The sequence below is a fragment of the Dama dama genome, chromosome 29, assembly GCF_033118175.1.
Source record: "Dama dama isolate Ldn47 chromosome 29, ASM3311817v1, whole genome shotgun sequence".
NCBI classification, from domain to species: Eukaryota; Metazoa; Chordata; class Mammalia; order Artiodactyla; family Cervidae; genus Dama; species Dama dama.
This window is the reverse complement of record NC_083709.1, coordinates 59206070-59222419: the sequence shown is the minus strand read 5'-3', so window position 1 is coordinate 59222419 and position 16350 is coordinate 59206070. Positions and strand designations below refer to the sequence as shown.

General features: G+C 40.4%; 1 protein-coding gene across 9 annotated transcripts in view; it reads right to left on the bottom strand.

The window, feature by feature from the left end:
- The window catches only part of PCSK5 (proprotein convertase subtilisin/kexin type 5), a 494109-nt gene that overhangs the window by 288426 nt on the left and 189333 nt on the right, over nucleotides 1–16350 (bottom strand). For all 9 annotated transcript variants that reach the window (XR_009691159.1, XM_061132953.1, XM_061132954.1 and 6 more), the window contains exon 8: nucleotides 262–474. Coding sequence is in view for 8 of the 9 variants with exons in the window: in XM_061132953.1 (XP_060988936.1) it covers nucleotides 262–474 (213 nt within the window). In the remaining variant the exon portion in view is untranslated. The remainder of the gene's footprint in view (nucleotides 1–261; nucleotides 475–16350) is intronic.

Genomic DNA, 16350 nt, shown 5'->3' with positions numbered 1-16350 from the left:
CCTCCATCCATGGGATTTTCTAGGCAAGAATACTGGAGTGGGTTGCCATTTCCTTCTCCAGGGGGGTCTTCCTTACCCAGGGACTGAACCTGGGTCTCCTGCATTGCAGGCAGACTCTTTACCGTCTGAGCCACCGGGGAAGTAATTAACTAATCTAACATTCTATTTCCATATATCACTTGTGCATATAAATGTATGCATTCTCCCTTTGTGTTTCAAGATTAATAAACCACTCATGCCAGAGAAGCAAATGGTACATACTATTTTCTTATCATAGGACTCTCCGCTGCTGTAGGTTGTGGCCAGCGTGGATGAACACTCTTCCAGGTACCACGGCTTCTTTCCACTTTCAGCTGTGCTGCTGATGGAGATGGTATAGATGCTGTTGGTGTAGCCGTCACAGGAGCAGTGGTCTTTGCTCCTTCCACCGTTTCCTGACGCCCAGACAAAAACTGAGCCGAGGCCTCTCCGCCCCTGCACGCAAACAGAAGTAGGTCACAGACTCCGCATGAAGACAAGATCAATATCAACACAGCAGAATCACGCATTTGCAGGAGGGGTATCATACTTGCCAGCTGGCTCAGTGGATAAAGAACCTGCCTGCAATACAGGCAACGCCAGAGACATGGGTTCAATTCCTGGGTCGGGAAGGTCCCCTGGAGGTGGGCACTCCAGTCTTTTTGCCTGGAGAATCCCATGGACAGAGCAGCCTGGCTGGCTACAGTCCATAGGCCGCAAACTGTTGGACATGACTGAAGCGACAGAGCAAGCACAGGATGCTATATTAATAATACGCTGGATCTGAGCTGCTTTCTGAGGTTAGAGGGGTTGCTTTTAAAAATGAAAATAATTCAAATGCAATGTACAGCCTGATGACTATGGTTAATACTGTTACATTGTACATTTGAAAGTTGCTAAGAAAGTATATCTTAAAATTTCTTATCACAAAGAAAAATACTGCAACTATGTATGGTGATGGATGTCAACCAGACTCACTGTGGTGATCATTTCACAATTATATACAAATATTGAATCATTAACGTTGAATTCTTGAAACTAATGTCAACTATATCCCAATTAAACAAAGAAACAAAAATAATCCCTTTCACCTGATACAGTCATAGAAGTAACAAGAACACCAACAATGACAAAAATAAGGGCTAATCTTTGCTAGATACCTACCATGGGCCAAGCACCATTCTAAATATTTTACATGAATTGGACTGAATTCCTCCAATGACTGTGAGAATGGTACAAAGTTTGTCCCCCTCATCCAGATAAAGAACTGAGATACAGAAGTAATGTTAAGGTCATAAGCCAGTAAACGGTAGGACAACATTTGAACCCAGACAGCCAGACCTCAGAGGTGGCATATTATTAGTCACAACTATCATAGTCATATGATATTTGTATAAATCTACATCCACATGAAGTGGGTGCTATTATGTACCCTCATCTGATACATGAGCAATGTGAGGGGTACAGAAGTAGTGTATTTACTCTGAGATCACACTGTCAATAAAGGGCAGAATTTGGGACAAAGTCTTTCTTTCTAGAGCTGAGTCTCCTCTATGTATAGCAGGGACATTAATTATGAGGGATGTTAATAGATGCTACCAGAAATATAAGGATTTCAAGATCAACTATGTTTGGGAAACCAAATTAAGCAAATTAAACAGGTTCCCTTTTTGCAGAACTTTAAAGAGTCTTTAGGTGAGTGATCATTCATTGCAAAACCCTAACAGGGTGGCATGACTTGTAATTTCCAAACATATTTGCTTGTGGATATCTTCCTCAACCAGATCCAAGAAGTTTTTGGTTTTTCTTACAAAACTTGGCATAAGCTCAGCAAAGAACATAGATGTATTGACTATTTTTCTATATAAGATGAGATTTTCAGGAGAAAAGAGAGAAATAAGTCAAATTGAAGAATATTTCTCAGAACAGTTATAGCTGAATCCTTCAGAAATTTTACCATATCAAATCTATAAGGCATGCTGGAGGAACCTAGGCCAAATCTATCATTTTGCCATTAGGAATACAATAGTGTGTGCTAAGTTGTGTCTGACTCTTTGTGACTCCATGGACGGTAGCCTGCCTGCTTCCTCTGTCCATGGGGTTTCCTAGGCAAGAATATTGGAGTGGGTGGTCACTTCCTGCTCCAGGGGATCTTCCCAACCTAGGGATCAAACCTGCGTCTCTTATGTTTCCTGAATTGTCAGGCAGATTCTTTACCACTAGTGCCACCTGGGAAGCTAGTTTGTAATTAGGAAGCGAGAACCAAAGTCACAAAAATAGCAATGCTTAAATTTCTTTCCAGGCCCCAAGTCTTCTGGTCTCAGAATATTTAGTGTGTTGTCCTGGAATTTCTAGAAAAAGAGCCAAAGAAAGAGAGATGACAAAGAATCTGGAGTATCTTTGATAAACTCTCCCTGACCTTCAATTTTCAAGGAATAGAATATTTATGATAGGATTTGACTTGACCTGAGCAAAGATTTCTTTCTGTCCTTAAATGTGGAAAAATGCAATATGACTACACAGGAATGGGAAAAATTCATGAAGAGAAGGGGAGAAACTTCTGGATGTTCCTGCCACTAGACAGCTGGGCCTGGTTTACCATCCTTCAATTTCCCATCCAAATATTCATGAAACAGAAAGATGCAAAAATCACCCAGATATCATAAACTGAGGATTTTGTTCAATGCTTCTAATTCTCTAGAGGGAATTACCCCTCACTATGATGTGGATGGCAAGATTGAGAAACTCAGGTGACTGACCCATATCTATCTCAGAGACATTATGTCAGCCAGAGAAGAATAAGAAGGTCCCATTTCATCACCAACATCTGTCCTTTCCATCATACACTGAGGAGCTCTGTCATCAGGAAAAAGCATGGTCACGTGGGAGCTTTACCCGACCAGTCAACAGAATGCTTGAGATGATGCCAAAACTTACCTGATTTAAAGAGCCCCATAACAGATGATGGCTTAAAACCCACAAAATGATGGAAAAGCACATATGGCACAATCACATTTATATATCTATATAAAATTATGACTGTGTGCTTATGTATAAACTTCAACAAAAACATCTTTAAAAACATATTCGATTTATTCCAATTTAAAAGAACAAACAAAATAAAAGGCACTGTTATTATGTGACTCAAAAAAATATTCTGTAAGACAATGTTTGGAAGATACTTTTGTATTGTAATATCATTACAAATGTAGGATGCAAAATGATATAGTACAATCTCAGTTTAGAAGTGTATGTGCTTGTGTATGTAATGAAGTTAATATGCAATACAGTGATATGCTTAAAGCTACCATCAGGTGACAATGTAACAGAATTTCTCCTGCTCAATAAGATTAGAAAGGAATTTTATTTTATTAATACCATCCTACTGTGCCCATGCAGGATTTTTATAAATAGAAACAAACACATTTATTTCTCCGTTAAGACCGAAAATCCAGGGCTAATTCTTAAGAGATAATTTCTGTTTTATGATCAGGAGGAATTTTACACGTAGAAGGTTCATTGTGCCCTAAAAACCACAGAGGCTAACATTTACAGAGGCTTCCTATACATCAAGCACTGTACATTTTTCTGTTTGTACACAATCAGTTCAGTTCAGTCGCTCAGTCGTGTTTGACTCTTTGCGACTCCATGGACTGCAGCATTCCAGGCCTCCCTGTCCATCACCAACTCCTGGAGTTTACTCAAACTCATGTCTATCAAGTTGGTGATGCCATTCAACCATCTCATCCTCTGTCATCCCCTGCTCCTCCTGTCCCCAATCCCTCCCAGCATCAGGGTCTTTCCCAATGATCAGTTCTTTGCATCAGGTGGCCAAAGTATTAGAGTTTCAGCTTCAGCATCAGTCCTTCCAATGAATATTCAGGACTGATTTCCTTTAGGGTGGACTGGTTGGATCTCCTTGCAGTCCAAGGGACTCTCAAGAGTCTTCTCCAACACCACAGTTCAAAAGCATTAATTCTTTGGCACTCAACTTTCTTTATAGTCCAACTCTCACACCCATACATGACTACTGGAAAAACCATAGCTTTGACTAGACGGACCTTTGCTGGCAGAGTAATGTCTCTGCTTTTTATTATTATTGTACACAATAATTCTGCACAATTCAAGTATCATTTTTTTTTTTTTTTTAAACAGATGAGCAAACCAGGACTCAGAAATGCTCACTAATGCCAGACCCAAACTTAAATCCAACTGAGCCTGGTAAAGGCAAACTCCAGAGGAGGAGGGTATGGAGTCTGTAATCACCCCACTACCACATCCCAGGGCCTGAAGGGAGGCAGAGAGAGGGAGTCACAGAAACTGGAGACTGTGGGGCTAAGCAGAGCTGAAAACTGGGCAGGGGATGTGCCAGCCCGTGTTGGTCCTGCAGGGAAGAAGCCGAGGGGACTATGCACTGAGCAAGACCCCGTCTCTTCCTCCCTCTCCCCATTTGTCACTAATGTGCCCATTGGCTGGACGCCACCAGAAGCCAGAGGACCCGGAGCCTGTAGAGATCAGTATTCCAGAGCAGGAAGCTTGTGGAAAGAAGGGGACAGGAGAGCGGGAGGGTCTATTGGAAGATGTAGCTTCCTCTTTAAGCTGTGCTAGGGTCTGAATTGTGTCCTCTCAAATTCATATGTTGATGTCCTAACCCCTGAGGAGACTGTATTTGAAACAAGAGCCTTTAAAGAGGTAATAAATGTTAAATGAGGTCATAAGAGTGGGCCACAATCAGACAGGATGGTGTCCTTTTAAGAAAATGAGACAACCAAAGTGTGTGAACAGAAGAAAGACCTCCTAAGAACACAGCAAGAAGGCAGCTGTTTGCAAGCTGAGGAGAGAGGCCTTCCCAGAACCGAACTCTGCCAGCACCCTGAGCGTGGACTTCCAGATTGGAAGCCTCCAGACTGTGAGAACATCCATTTGTGCTGTTTCAGCCACCCAGGCTGTGGCCTTCTCTGCGGGCAGTCTGGCAGTGAATGACACAAGGTAAGAGGAGGAGATAAAGGATGAGGAGACCCCCCTCCCCGCCCCCAGGCTACGGAACACAGATGCTGCCACCGCTTTTGTCTACAAGGCAACCAGACCTCTGCCTGCGTGCACAGCCGATGATTAAAGTCCCAGAAACAAACAGACTGAATCTGTGGGCTGAAAATGCCATACAGACAGCTGCTAAAGATCTAGGGGGCTAATCTGAAACAATTAGTAATTCAAAGGTTTATTTACTACAGATGCACAGGGAATTTTCATTAGTGTGCAATATTTGGAAAACCAAAACATATGGGGTAAAAAGAAAAAAGAAATCTGGACATTTCCCCGAAATTCAGAGTAATTTCAGAATTAAATCTTAAGGTGGGATGTAAGAAGAAGGGAAGGTGGGCAGAAGATTTTAAAGAGAAAAAAATATTGAGACATATTTTCCCAAAGTGTAGGAAATAACATTATTTTATACTGTGGTAAAGTATTATGATTACAACTGGTAACTCTGAATGAGAGGGGAAAAAAAAAAGTCCTCCAATTTGAGTGCCAAGTCAAAAGATAGTAAATTTACAGTGAAACATACTGTGAAATCCACACAGGACCCATTTGACCAAATGTTAAATATTCTCTTTCATTGTGTATCTAATTGTGTATGTGTTTGTGGATCAAATCTGGGTCTCTTTACCATCAGTAAATACTATAGTATTTACTATTGAAAAAACATCCATGTCAAAGTGGACCTGTGTTGTTCAAAGGTCAACTGCATTCTTCAGGAGCATGACTAAATGACCAGAGGCTTCTGGCAATTCAGAAGACATGGCTAGACACTGCGCTGGATGCTTTCACATCTATCAGTTAATTTCAAGCCAATTGGATATGCATTTTTACAGATAAAAAAGTGAGTAACATTAAGTAACAGGCACACTATCATGTAAGCAGAGTAGAATGGAGACAGGAAAGGGAGACTAACAAGTCTGATCAGAATCTACCTATCTGTATGTGTTGACAAGAAGAGATACAGACACAATAAGACAACTGTAGGAGGAGGAACTCTCATTAAAGTGCCTTGTCTTCAAGTACAGCCTGATACCAGCTTTACCAAAGCCCCTCGGTGCTCTGCTCCCTGCCTTTTCCTGATCTTTGCACATCAGTGAGAAAAGACTGCAGGCTTCCACGGAAGCTCTTTCATACATGATTCACCAGGAAGGGGTTTCAGGTTGGAAGAGGCTGGAGAAAGACAAGGACACCTATGACTATTCAGTACCTAAGATATGAAGAGAGAACTGTTCATCTTTTCGAAAGCTCAAAAGTATTCTGACAAGCATTTCCAAAATCAATCATGTTCCTTAAACAGAGCTAGGTTCACTGAAAAAAGTAGTTTTGGTCTAGAATCATGATGTAAAGGCAAAACAGTAGCAAAAACAAAGATGATGCTTGTTTCAGAATTTAAAATATATACATAATGCATTTTAAAGTGATACTTAATAAAACTTTGAGTCACAATCATCACTGGGACAGATGAGTCACATGAAAGTGAAGTCTTCTTAAATGTTACCTGAAAAGAAATCTAATCCACAATTCAAAACAAATCAGGAGAACACAGCTTCTGGTGCCTTGGAGACCACATTGATGTAACTTGGTGGGAGGAAGCATTCTTTGGGAAGACACCAAGAGAACGTAGTCATGGGACAGATGCGTGATTAGATATCTTTGGGAAAGACTAAAGCCCGAGACTTGTTTCTTCAATCAGTAAATCTGGGCAAGATGAGGATGGGGAAATTAATTATAAGAGATGGAATAAGATCCAGGGAATAAAGTGGGTCAAGCCCCACAAATGCCCAAGGGAATTAAATGAGGCAGATAGATATGAGATGTTTTTAAATGAGTAAAAGAAGGAGATGTGGCCTCTGACAGCGAGGAATCTAGGGCTTAAGTGCTGCTTTTGTTGGGAACAATCCTATGCTGAGGTACTACCTCTGCCAGCTACAGCATCCTCACCTGGAAAATAAGCACACCTGACTCTGACTTTATGATCTACTCCATAATGTTGGAGTGCCTGATGTGCAAAGCAGACAGGTTTCACTTGATTCTGGTTCTGTTTTCAGAATGTTTAGTTATCGTGTTCTCAGGATTATTAAGGTAAACAGAGGAATGACTCTAAGCATTTTAAAACCAAACTGTCAGACTTCCCTGGCGATCCAGTGACTAAGACAGTATTCTTTCACTCCAGGGGTGCAGGTTCGATCCCTGGTCAAGGAACTAAAATCCCACATGCCGTGAGTTACAGACAAAAAACAAAATAAAACACTGTCATTAATTGTGGTTTATCTGGTGATTCTGAGGGCAGTCTCAGCAAGACTCAGGCTATTACCCACTTGTTTCCAAGCAAAAATTCTAGGATTAAAAAAGCTTAAACATGGACAGCAACAGCTTCCCAAAGACAGTTTCAACAGCAGCCAACAAGCAACAGAGTGTTCTCCACCAGCACCTGCGGGGGTTCAGCCCTCCGTGGCTCCAGAGTCTGCTCCTGCTGCTGTTCTCAATCTTTCCATCCCTGCTTTCATGTGTCCACTTTCAGAACTGCTCCTGTAGCAGGAAATTGGATTTGGTCGAAGGACCATATAAATATTCACAGACTGACTTACAAAAAACACTCTGTGGAGTGTCTTTACCAATCTCATTTTATGCTACTTAGCCGATCAAAGAATGGTTGATGACAGAAAAAGTCTGAAAATACAAATGCAGTTAAAGAAGGGTTTTGTGAATGATAACCTATTTCTCTGCAATTCTGTCTTTTCTCCCCTTTCTCAAGTGATAGTACTTCATTGTCCTCTCTTCTTCTCCATCTCAAGCTCACCCATCTTTTCTGCCCCACATCAGTTTTCCATATTCTGATTTTCTGTATACATAATAGGTCACTAACCCACATATATTAAGCATTTTTAAATGTCCTATTGACTTTTTAATAACACCCTGAAAATATCAGATGCAGTTATTGTTGCTGCTGTTTAGTCACTTAGTCGCTAAGTCATGCCCGACTCTTCTGTGACCCTTGGGCTGCTTGTGGGATTTTCCAGGCAAGAATACTGGAGTGGGTTGCCATTTCCTATTTCAGGGGATCTTCCCCACCCAGGAATTGAACCGGTGCTCAGTGGTAAAGAACCCACCTGCAGTGCAGGAGACAAACAGGAACCATGGGTTCAATTCCTGGCAGGGGTGGCGGGGGGAAGATCCCCTAGGGAAGGAAATGGCAGAATCTGCCAGAATACAAATTCAGCAAAGCATCAGCTCCCTGAAGACGTGTAGAATCAATCCTGTCATCAGAGCTGCACTTTCTTCGAAGGGCTGACCAAGGACTTGGACACACCGTACAGCTTCTGCTTTATCACCACGTGCACGATGGTGTGACCCGTGGGTCCCAAGAGCAGTATGACATCAGGGTAGATTTGTTTAGCCTTGTTTATTTTTAACTGGAAGAAGAAAATCAGTCTTTCAGGGAGAAAGGATAGTAGGATACTAGATAGAAAGGATACTAGGAGTACATAAAAACCATGTGTGTTTACTAATGGAAGTAAGTAGGCCTTCAAGCAAGGAATTCTATTCCTGTTAACCTGTGGATTTTCTGTACATTTAAAAACTCCACATAATTAAAAAGTGGAGCCCAAGAATGTGCTATGAATATTATTTAAAACTGGACACATAAGGTTCATACAGTGAATTTTTACATTTCTACTTAAGGAAATTAAGGGAATAAAGGGGGCAGGGCCAATCAGTGGCAGGGCAAGGCCAGCCCACCTCAACTAATGCTGTCCTGAGTGACCCTTACTGATGCTAGGTATTGGGCTAAAAACGCTTAACAACATGGTTTAGAGAAACACTGCCTAGCAATGGTGCATTAGAGGAGAGGGGGGAAAAAAAAAAACAAACCAGAAACAAACCCCCAAATCCTTCTTTTCCTTCTTTATCTCATTTACCAAGTCAACAATCTCCAAGTAATTGTCTGCCTTTCATATTTTAACTATTGTCAATTCAGACTGATCAATGCCCCATTTTTTTTTCTCCCTCAGCTCCTGTCTTCCTCATTTGACTCTTGGAAGCCTAAGCAATGCTCAGGTTTGTTACCAATATTAACTTCTGGTCACTCCCACAGTCCTGCAAGCTCTAAGGCCTGCTCCAGGGGTTCTCTCGGGGCCTGGGGAAGGCTAACACTGGTCCTGCAAGAGGAGCAGGCAATTTGGGTTTGTCAGTTTCTCATTCCAAGGAACTGAAAAAGTACATGTGAATCTCATCTGCCCTCAGAAATAATCACAAGAATGAACAGTATCAACATAGCTATTCTGGGTACATTCACCATCCCAGCACTCCCCTTTTGAGGGAAAAAGAGACACACCTCCCAAAGGTTTCTCCATCCTGGGTCATCACAAAGCAAATGCAGTGTCATGCTCAGACTTTGAGGGGAGCCAGACTTATGAAATGGAGAAGGATATTTTCAATATTAACATGAATTCTCTATTTTGAAACTGCCCAGAGAGATACCATCACCTTTCAGTTATACTGAAGGAGTAGAACTTGAAAACTTCCTTTCACGGAGAATGAAAACATTAACTATCAACAGGAATTGTGGTGCTGGAAAAGCCTCTTAAGAGTCCCTTGGAATACAAGATCAAACCAGTCAATCTTAAAAGGAAATCAACCTTGAATATTCATTGGAAGGACTGATACTGAAGCCGAAGCTCTAATACTTAGGCCACCTGATATGAAGAGCGGACTTATTGGTAAAGACCCTGATGCTGGGGAAGACTGAGGGCAGGAGGAGAAGGGGACGACAGAGGATGAGATGGTTGGATAGCATTATCAACTCAATGAACTCAAGTTTGAGCAAACTTTAGGAGATAGTGGAAGACGAGGGAGCCTGGCGTGCTGCAGTCCATGGAGTTGCAAAGATTCAGACATGACTTTGCGACTCAGCAACAACAATGGAAGGAATTTATTGTAAATGTTTGAAAAGACATTTGGAAAGAAGGATAGAGGATGATCTAGTAATAATGAAAAAGTGATCGCCTTCTCTCAGGTAGCTCTGGAGAAGTGAATATCTCCTGCAGGCTAGTTCCAACTCCCAGTTCAGCTTCAAAGGGGTGAGCAAAGCTACCCTTCTCTGAAGCCCACCACGGGGCTTTATGTCACAGGCCTGTACTCCATTAAGCAATGACTTTGACCTTCTCTGGGGTAGCTCATAACATTTCTGAAAGGGTATAAATCGGTCCTTTACATTTTCTCCCCACAATAATACTGATTCAAATGAAAGCAAATCACACTTCTGAAAAAAAATTACGATTAATATTACACCTATATTATTCACAAGATTGTGAAAGATACTCTAGGGTCCTTAAAGATGCACCGAATGTTGGCCTTCCTCTCGGGAGAAGATCAGCAATTGTTCTGACAGGTGTGTATGTGGGACCTCAGTCAGTTTTCATGATGGCTCCATAAAGTGAGTGTCGTCATAGCTTTGCCTCAGGGAAATGGCATCTCTGATGACTTAGTAACTCTTCAAAACTCTACAGAGAAACCAAGCTGAGGTTTCAGCGCTGGTCCTTGTGACTTTAAGGCCAATACTTTCTACATCATCATGGGCTGCATCCAGGGATGAAGGAAAGAGACAATATACTGAAGTTTAGGATATGGCAAATCAGTTGCCTAAATGATAAATTCGCCAGGGGTTCAGAGGAGAGAGAGATCCCTGTTGCAGTGTTCACTTTCACAACCAGAATGAAAGCTACTGTTCACTGAGAGCTGGGTATGCAGAGACAGGCCCAGGAGACGCGTTTCATAAAAGCAGACATCACACAGAGCATGGGAACCAAGAGAACCGGATCATTGGCTTGAGTATGACTCACAGTGGTGCTTCTTAATGACCAGGTTACCTACTTTGCCAAGACTTAGTTTCCAAATCTGTAAACTGGGGGAGGTTCCATGAGGATTATCCCTATGCCTAACTCAAGAGGCCATCAGAGGTAATAATCATAATAATGTTTACAATCCTGAATATTAAATTTGGTTGTTTTTATCTTAAAGATGAGGAACATAGGCTCAGGGAAAGTGAAAAAAATGTCTTCAGTGGAAGTCATATATACTTCTAAATCATTTGGTGTTATCAACTCAGTTCAATTTATCCTTGTTAGTTACATGGTGGCCTGTCTTTTCTGATTGCTGACATGTTTTGTTGAAGGAAATTGATGTATCTGTCCTCCCCATCAGCTTTCTCAAATCTATGTTTAGAATCACAGAAGCTCAGAATTGGTATGAACCTGAATTTGATCCAATCTAATCCTTGTATGATGTTGTATCTTCCCTATAACACAGACATCCAGACTATACTAGAATGACTTCTGTGATAAGGACTTCATTTATTCCCCAGGTGGCCCAGTAGTCACTAAAAATAGAACAAAACAAACTAAAAGAAAAAGAGGACTGTTATTGATATCTGGTTAATCCATGAGAAGAATGAAGGGAGTTAGAACGGAATTTGCAAAAGTTAATAAAAACTACTCACAGTGTTAATAACAAATCTCTAAACTAAAAACAAGGTGACAAAGACACTTGACATGTGCATTATACAAGGCGGGATAAACATGTACTCCTTTCAGTAGAAATGCAGCACAATTCACAATGATATGGCAATCTGAATCTGATACTCAGATACCAGATAATTTTCAACTATAGAATGTGAAACCACCTATGTATTTATGAAAACATATTTCTTTGTTTCTAAAATGGATAATGATCTTCTGGGTCCATTTGGCAAGTCACTTCTTAGCTCTGTTAATGTTCTAAAAACAAAGAATTCCATCAGGACATAGTTCAATTCTAGGGGAGGATTTTTATTTTATTTATTTATTTATTTTTATTTTTTTTTTTAGGGGAGGATTTTTAAAACAAACTCCAGTTAAAGTCAAATTTCCTGAAGTGGAACGGACATAAAAAAAGCTCCCCTGTCTATCTTTGCCTACCCATATTTTATTTCAAAGTTTTACATCATTTGCCAAATAATTTCACAGCAATCTGTCATTTATTAAAATGAAAACTGGTACCAAGTCCGCTACACCTGGGTGTGTATTGGATAAAAACATATCCTTTCCAAGAGGAACTGGTTAATTTTATTATGATTATTGGGCTTCCCTGGTGGCTCAGCTGCTAAAGAATCCACCTGCAATGCAGGAATCCTGGGTTCAATCCCTGGGTTGGGAAGATACCCTGGAGAAGGGAACGGCTACCCACTCTAGTATTCTGGTCTGGAGAATTCCATGGACTGTATAGTCCATGGGGTCACAAAGAGTCAGACACAACTGAGCGATTATTACTGCTTTATTATATAAGCTCATTATATCTCTTCTTTCCTGTTGTGGTGAACATATTCCTTTAAGGGTGAAGAAATGTGTGTGTGTGTGCACGTGCACATGTGTGTAAATGAGACAATGTGTGATAATAAAGCAAGTCTGTGCTTTCAGCAAGTATTCCAAATATTCAATCAGTTGTAAAATCTGGTGAATTGAGAAGAAAATTGATGATAGAAAGGAGATATACTAATCAGAGGCTTCACAAGAGACTCAACAGCCTGACATATGCCAATAGATGTTCATCAAATGTCCCGGTTTCCCTCTGGACTCCTGAGAGCAGAGTGAGGATGGGATGGAGGCCACTGTTCCAACAGGGAGACGAGAGGCCACTGATGCTGATTTCACCTACTTGTGTTCCCCATCCTTGACACTGGGTCTGTATGAAATCATTGGCATGTTTTAATTGATAATCCCAAAGCCTAAAAAGCTCAAATAAAAAGAACCTGGAATTGAAAGTACACTTGTGTAGATAAAATGGTAAAGCAAACACTGTAAGTCACGCTTCTACAATATCCACAGTGAACTACATGATTTCTCCAGACGAAAGATTAAGCTAAATGTCAAATCATTGCTTGATATATAGTGAACTATGAAAAAACAGTTCTTGAGTAAAATAATCAGGGAAGTGCTGGTAACCCCAATATAGGGTTTTCTGATTATGAGAAAAGAAAAAGATTTAATTCTAGGCTTTCTTGCTTGTTTTCTAAAGAATATTATTACAAACACTTGTGAGGAAATTTCAAAACTGTCAATGCATTAGATACCTGCTGATGAATATCAAATGTATTATTATAGTTTAATAATCCAAACAGAGCAAAAAAGATGACTGCAAGGCAGTAAGTTTTGTTATGGGATATTTTTATCCTGTTCTTATTGCTTAATAGATCTGGGAGTCTGTCGGCACTTAATTTAGAACTTTTATTCATCATTATATGGTGAGCTCCCCAAAGACAAGTCCTGACTGTTATTGACCTTTCACTAGCACCTAGCAAAGTGCTTGGAGCCAAAGCACCAGTGAGTGTTTCCTGAATACAGTAAGAAATAAATGAATGAATGGAGTCAATTGAAGACAACTTTAGGCAATTAGCTCCTTATTCTGACACAAATCTTGGGTCACCTATCCCTAAAACACTGTCAATCAACTCACTCATTTTATAAAATCGCTTGTTATTTAGAACTGTCTGGGCAGATGAAGCCAAGAGTTTTCCCTGAGAGGAGTCTTTGCCAGTCATACCAAGGAGTCAAGTCAAAGGATACCATGGTAAGTGAAATAGTATCCATTTGAATGAGAGCAACTTTTTAAAACTATCCTTTCTCAAGATTTTGATTCTGGGACTCCTGCAAAAATTGAGAGAGACCCTATGTGCCCTCTAAGAAGCTTAGAATGTTTCTTGTTGGTCACAGGGAGAAGTGATGAGTTTTATAAAGAAAAGACGAATGTAAAGATGTACATGTAAAAGTACTTCGGCTTTGGTGTGCATGCTGAATTGAAAGTTGACGCTTGAGCTGCGAGGATGGAAGTTTTGAAATCATGCTATTGCCAAAGCCTGTATGAGAAATGTTGTTTCTAAGGACTAGAGGCCAGATTCCATGGACTTTTCAGAAGCAGGACAGGAAAGAAAGACTTATTACATGACTAGAATGAAGGAAAGGGGAAATGACAAGTTTCAGGAAGGGAGACTGGGTGAATATCAGTAACATAAAGTAAATACATACATAAATGTTGGTAAAAGCAACCCAGTCACTACAATTATTTCCATTCTAACATTCTGACTCTAAATGTCTACTAAGATTAGTTGAATGTTCACAAAGCAGTTCTAAAGAATTTAAAATGAAATTTAATAGCAAGTCAAAAGAGGTCATGAAAAGAAAAGCTTCCTTGTGGTTAGAGTTTAGAACACTGATTAAATAAACAAACATACCTTTCTATTGGAGGACTTCTCAAAGCTTTTAATATGCTTTTAAATTTATAAAGGAAGCATATAATAAGTGGTATTTCTCGTGTATCTGATAGCAAAATCCCTCTATTTGTCCCCCTTTTTAGCATTTTATTAGTGTTTTTTGGAAAAGCTTTAGAAAATACCCTCCCGTTTTTTTCCATTTATTTTGGTCACTCCCTAACAGAAGTCTCAGGATTATATATTTACCTTCCCTAAGGATCATTCAGCAATATGAAATTGATTAAACCCAGAAATTTGGAACAATAAAAACTTTTTATAATATTTTGCATGATTAATTGGTATTTTACTTTTATTACTCTTGCCATTTTACTAATGATAACAATTAAGATTCATAACATAATTTAGAGACTCTTATGTTCCAGGAACTCTGCTGAGTAGTTTACAGACATTAATCCTATAATCCTCATAATAGTCCTACAAAGCAATTACTAGCATTTAGCTCCATTGTAGAGAGGAACAAACTGATACTCAGCGAGGATAACTGACTTGAAAACGGCAAGGTATCAGAACTCACTAGAGAGTCTGTCTGAATGCAGTCTGGGTCCAGTAATCACTAGACTATACCATGTATAATAATTCACTTCCAAAATACTAACCAAAAACAATGCAAGTGTTATCCTGAAGCAAATTAACTCAATATATGCAGCATGGAAGTCATTCATACATTCATTCACTAAACACCTATTGAGTGCAAGACACTGTTTTGGGTACGTGAGATATACTACAGAACAAAACGGTCAAACTCTGGATCTTTATGGAAGAGACAATCAATGTGGTAAGTAAATCTATTACACAGAAGGAAGAATAAAAATTGCCAAGAAGGGGTTTTGATGGGTTGGAATGTATGTGTATTATACTGTGGATGGAAAGAACCAGGCAGGCCTCCTTGTCAGGACTTTAGATAAGAACTCAGAGTACTGGGTTTAACTGTGACCTTGATGAGGAGAGTGAAAAGCTGGCTCAACATTCAAAAAACGAAGATCATGGCATATGGTCCCATCACTCCTTGGCAAATAGGCGGAGAAACAATGGAAACAGTGACAGACCTTAATTTCTTGTGCTCCAAGATCACTGCAGATGGTGACTGTAGCCATGAAATTAAAAGACACTTGCTCCTTGGAAGAAAAGCTATGACAAACCTAGAGAGCATATTAAAAAGCAGAGACATCACTTTGCCGACAAAGGTCCATCTAGTCAAAGCTATGGTTTTCCAGTACTCGTGTTTGGATGTGACAGTTGGACTATAAAGAAAGTTGAGCACCAAAGAATTGATGCTTTTGAACTATGGTGTTGGAGAAGACTCTTGAGAGTCCCTTGGATGGCAAGGAGATCAAACCAGACCATCCTAAAGGAAATCAGGCCTGAATATTCATTGGAAGGACTGATACTGAAGCTGAAACTCCAAAACTTTGGCCATCTGATGAGAAGAATTGACTCATTTAAAAAGACCCTGATGCTGGGAAAGACTGGAGGCAAGTGGAGAAGGGAACGACAGAGAATGAGATGGTTGGATGGCATCACCAACTCAATGGACATGAGCTTGAGCAAACTCCATCAGGTGGTGATGGACAGGGAAACCTGGCGTGCTGCAGTCCATGGGGTCATGAAGAGTCGGACACAACTGAGTGACTGAACTGACTTGATAAGAACAGCTTTAGTGGAAGGATGGGGCAGAGTCCAGATGCCATGGCTTCCCAGAAAGCAGGAAAAAATGAGGTTGTAGAGGGCAAGTATGGACTACAGTTTCAAGGAATTTTGTTTTAAAGTGAAAAAAAAAAGGGGGGAGTTATTGGAAGGGTTTCCCTGGTGGCTTAGACGGTAAAGAATCTACCTGCAATGCAGGAGACACGGGTTCGATCTCTGGGTTGGGAAGATTCCCTGAAGAAAGGAATTGCTACCCACTCCAGTATTATTGTCTGTAGAATTCCATGGACAGAGGAGCCTGATGGGCTACAGACGGGGTCGCAGAGTTGGACATGACTGAGCGACTGAAC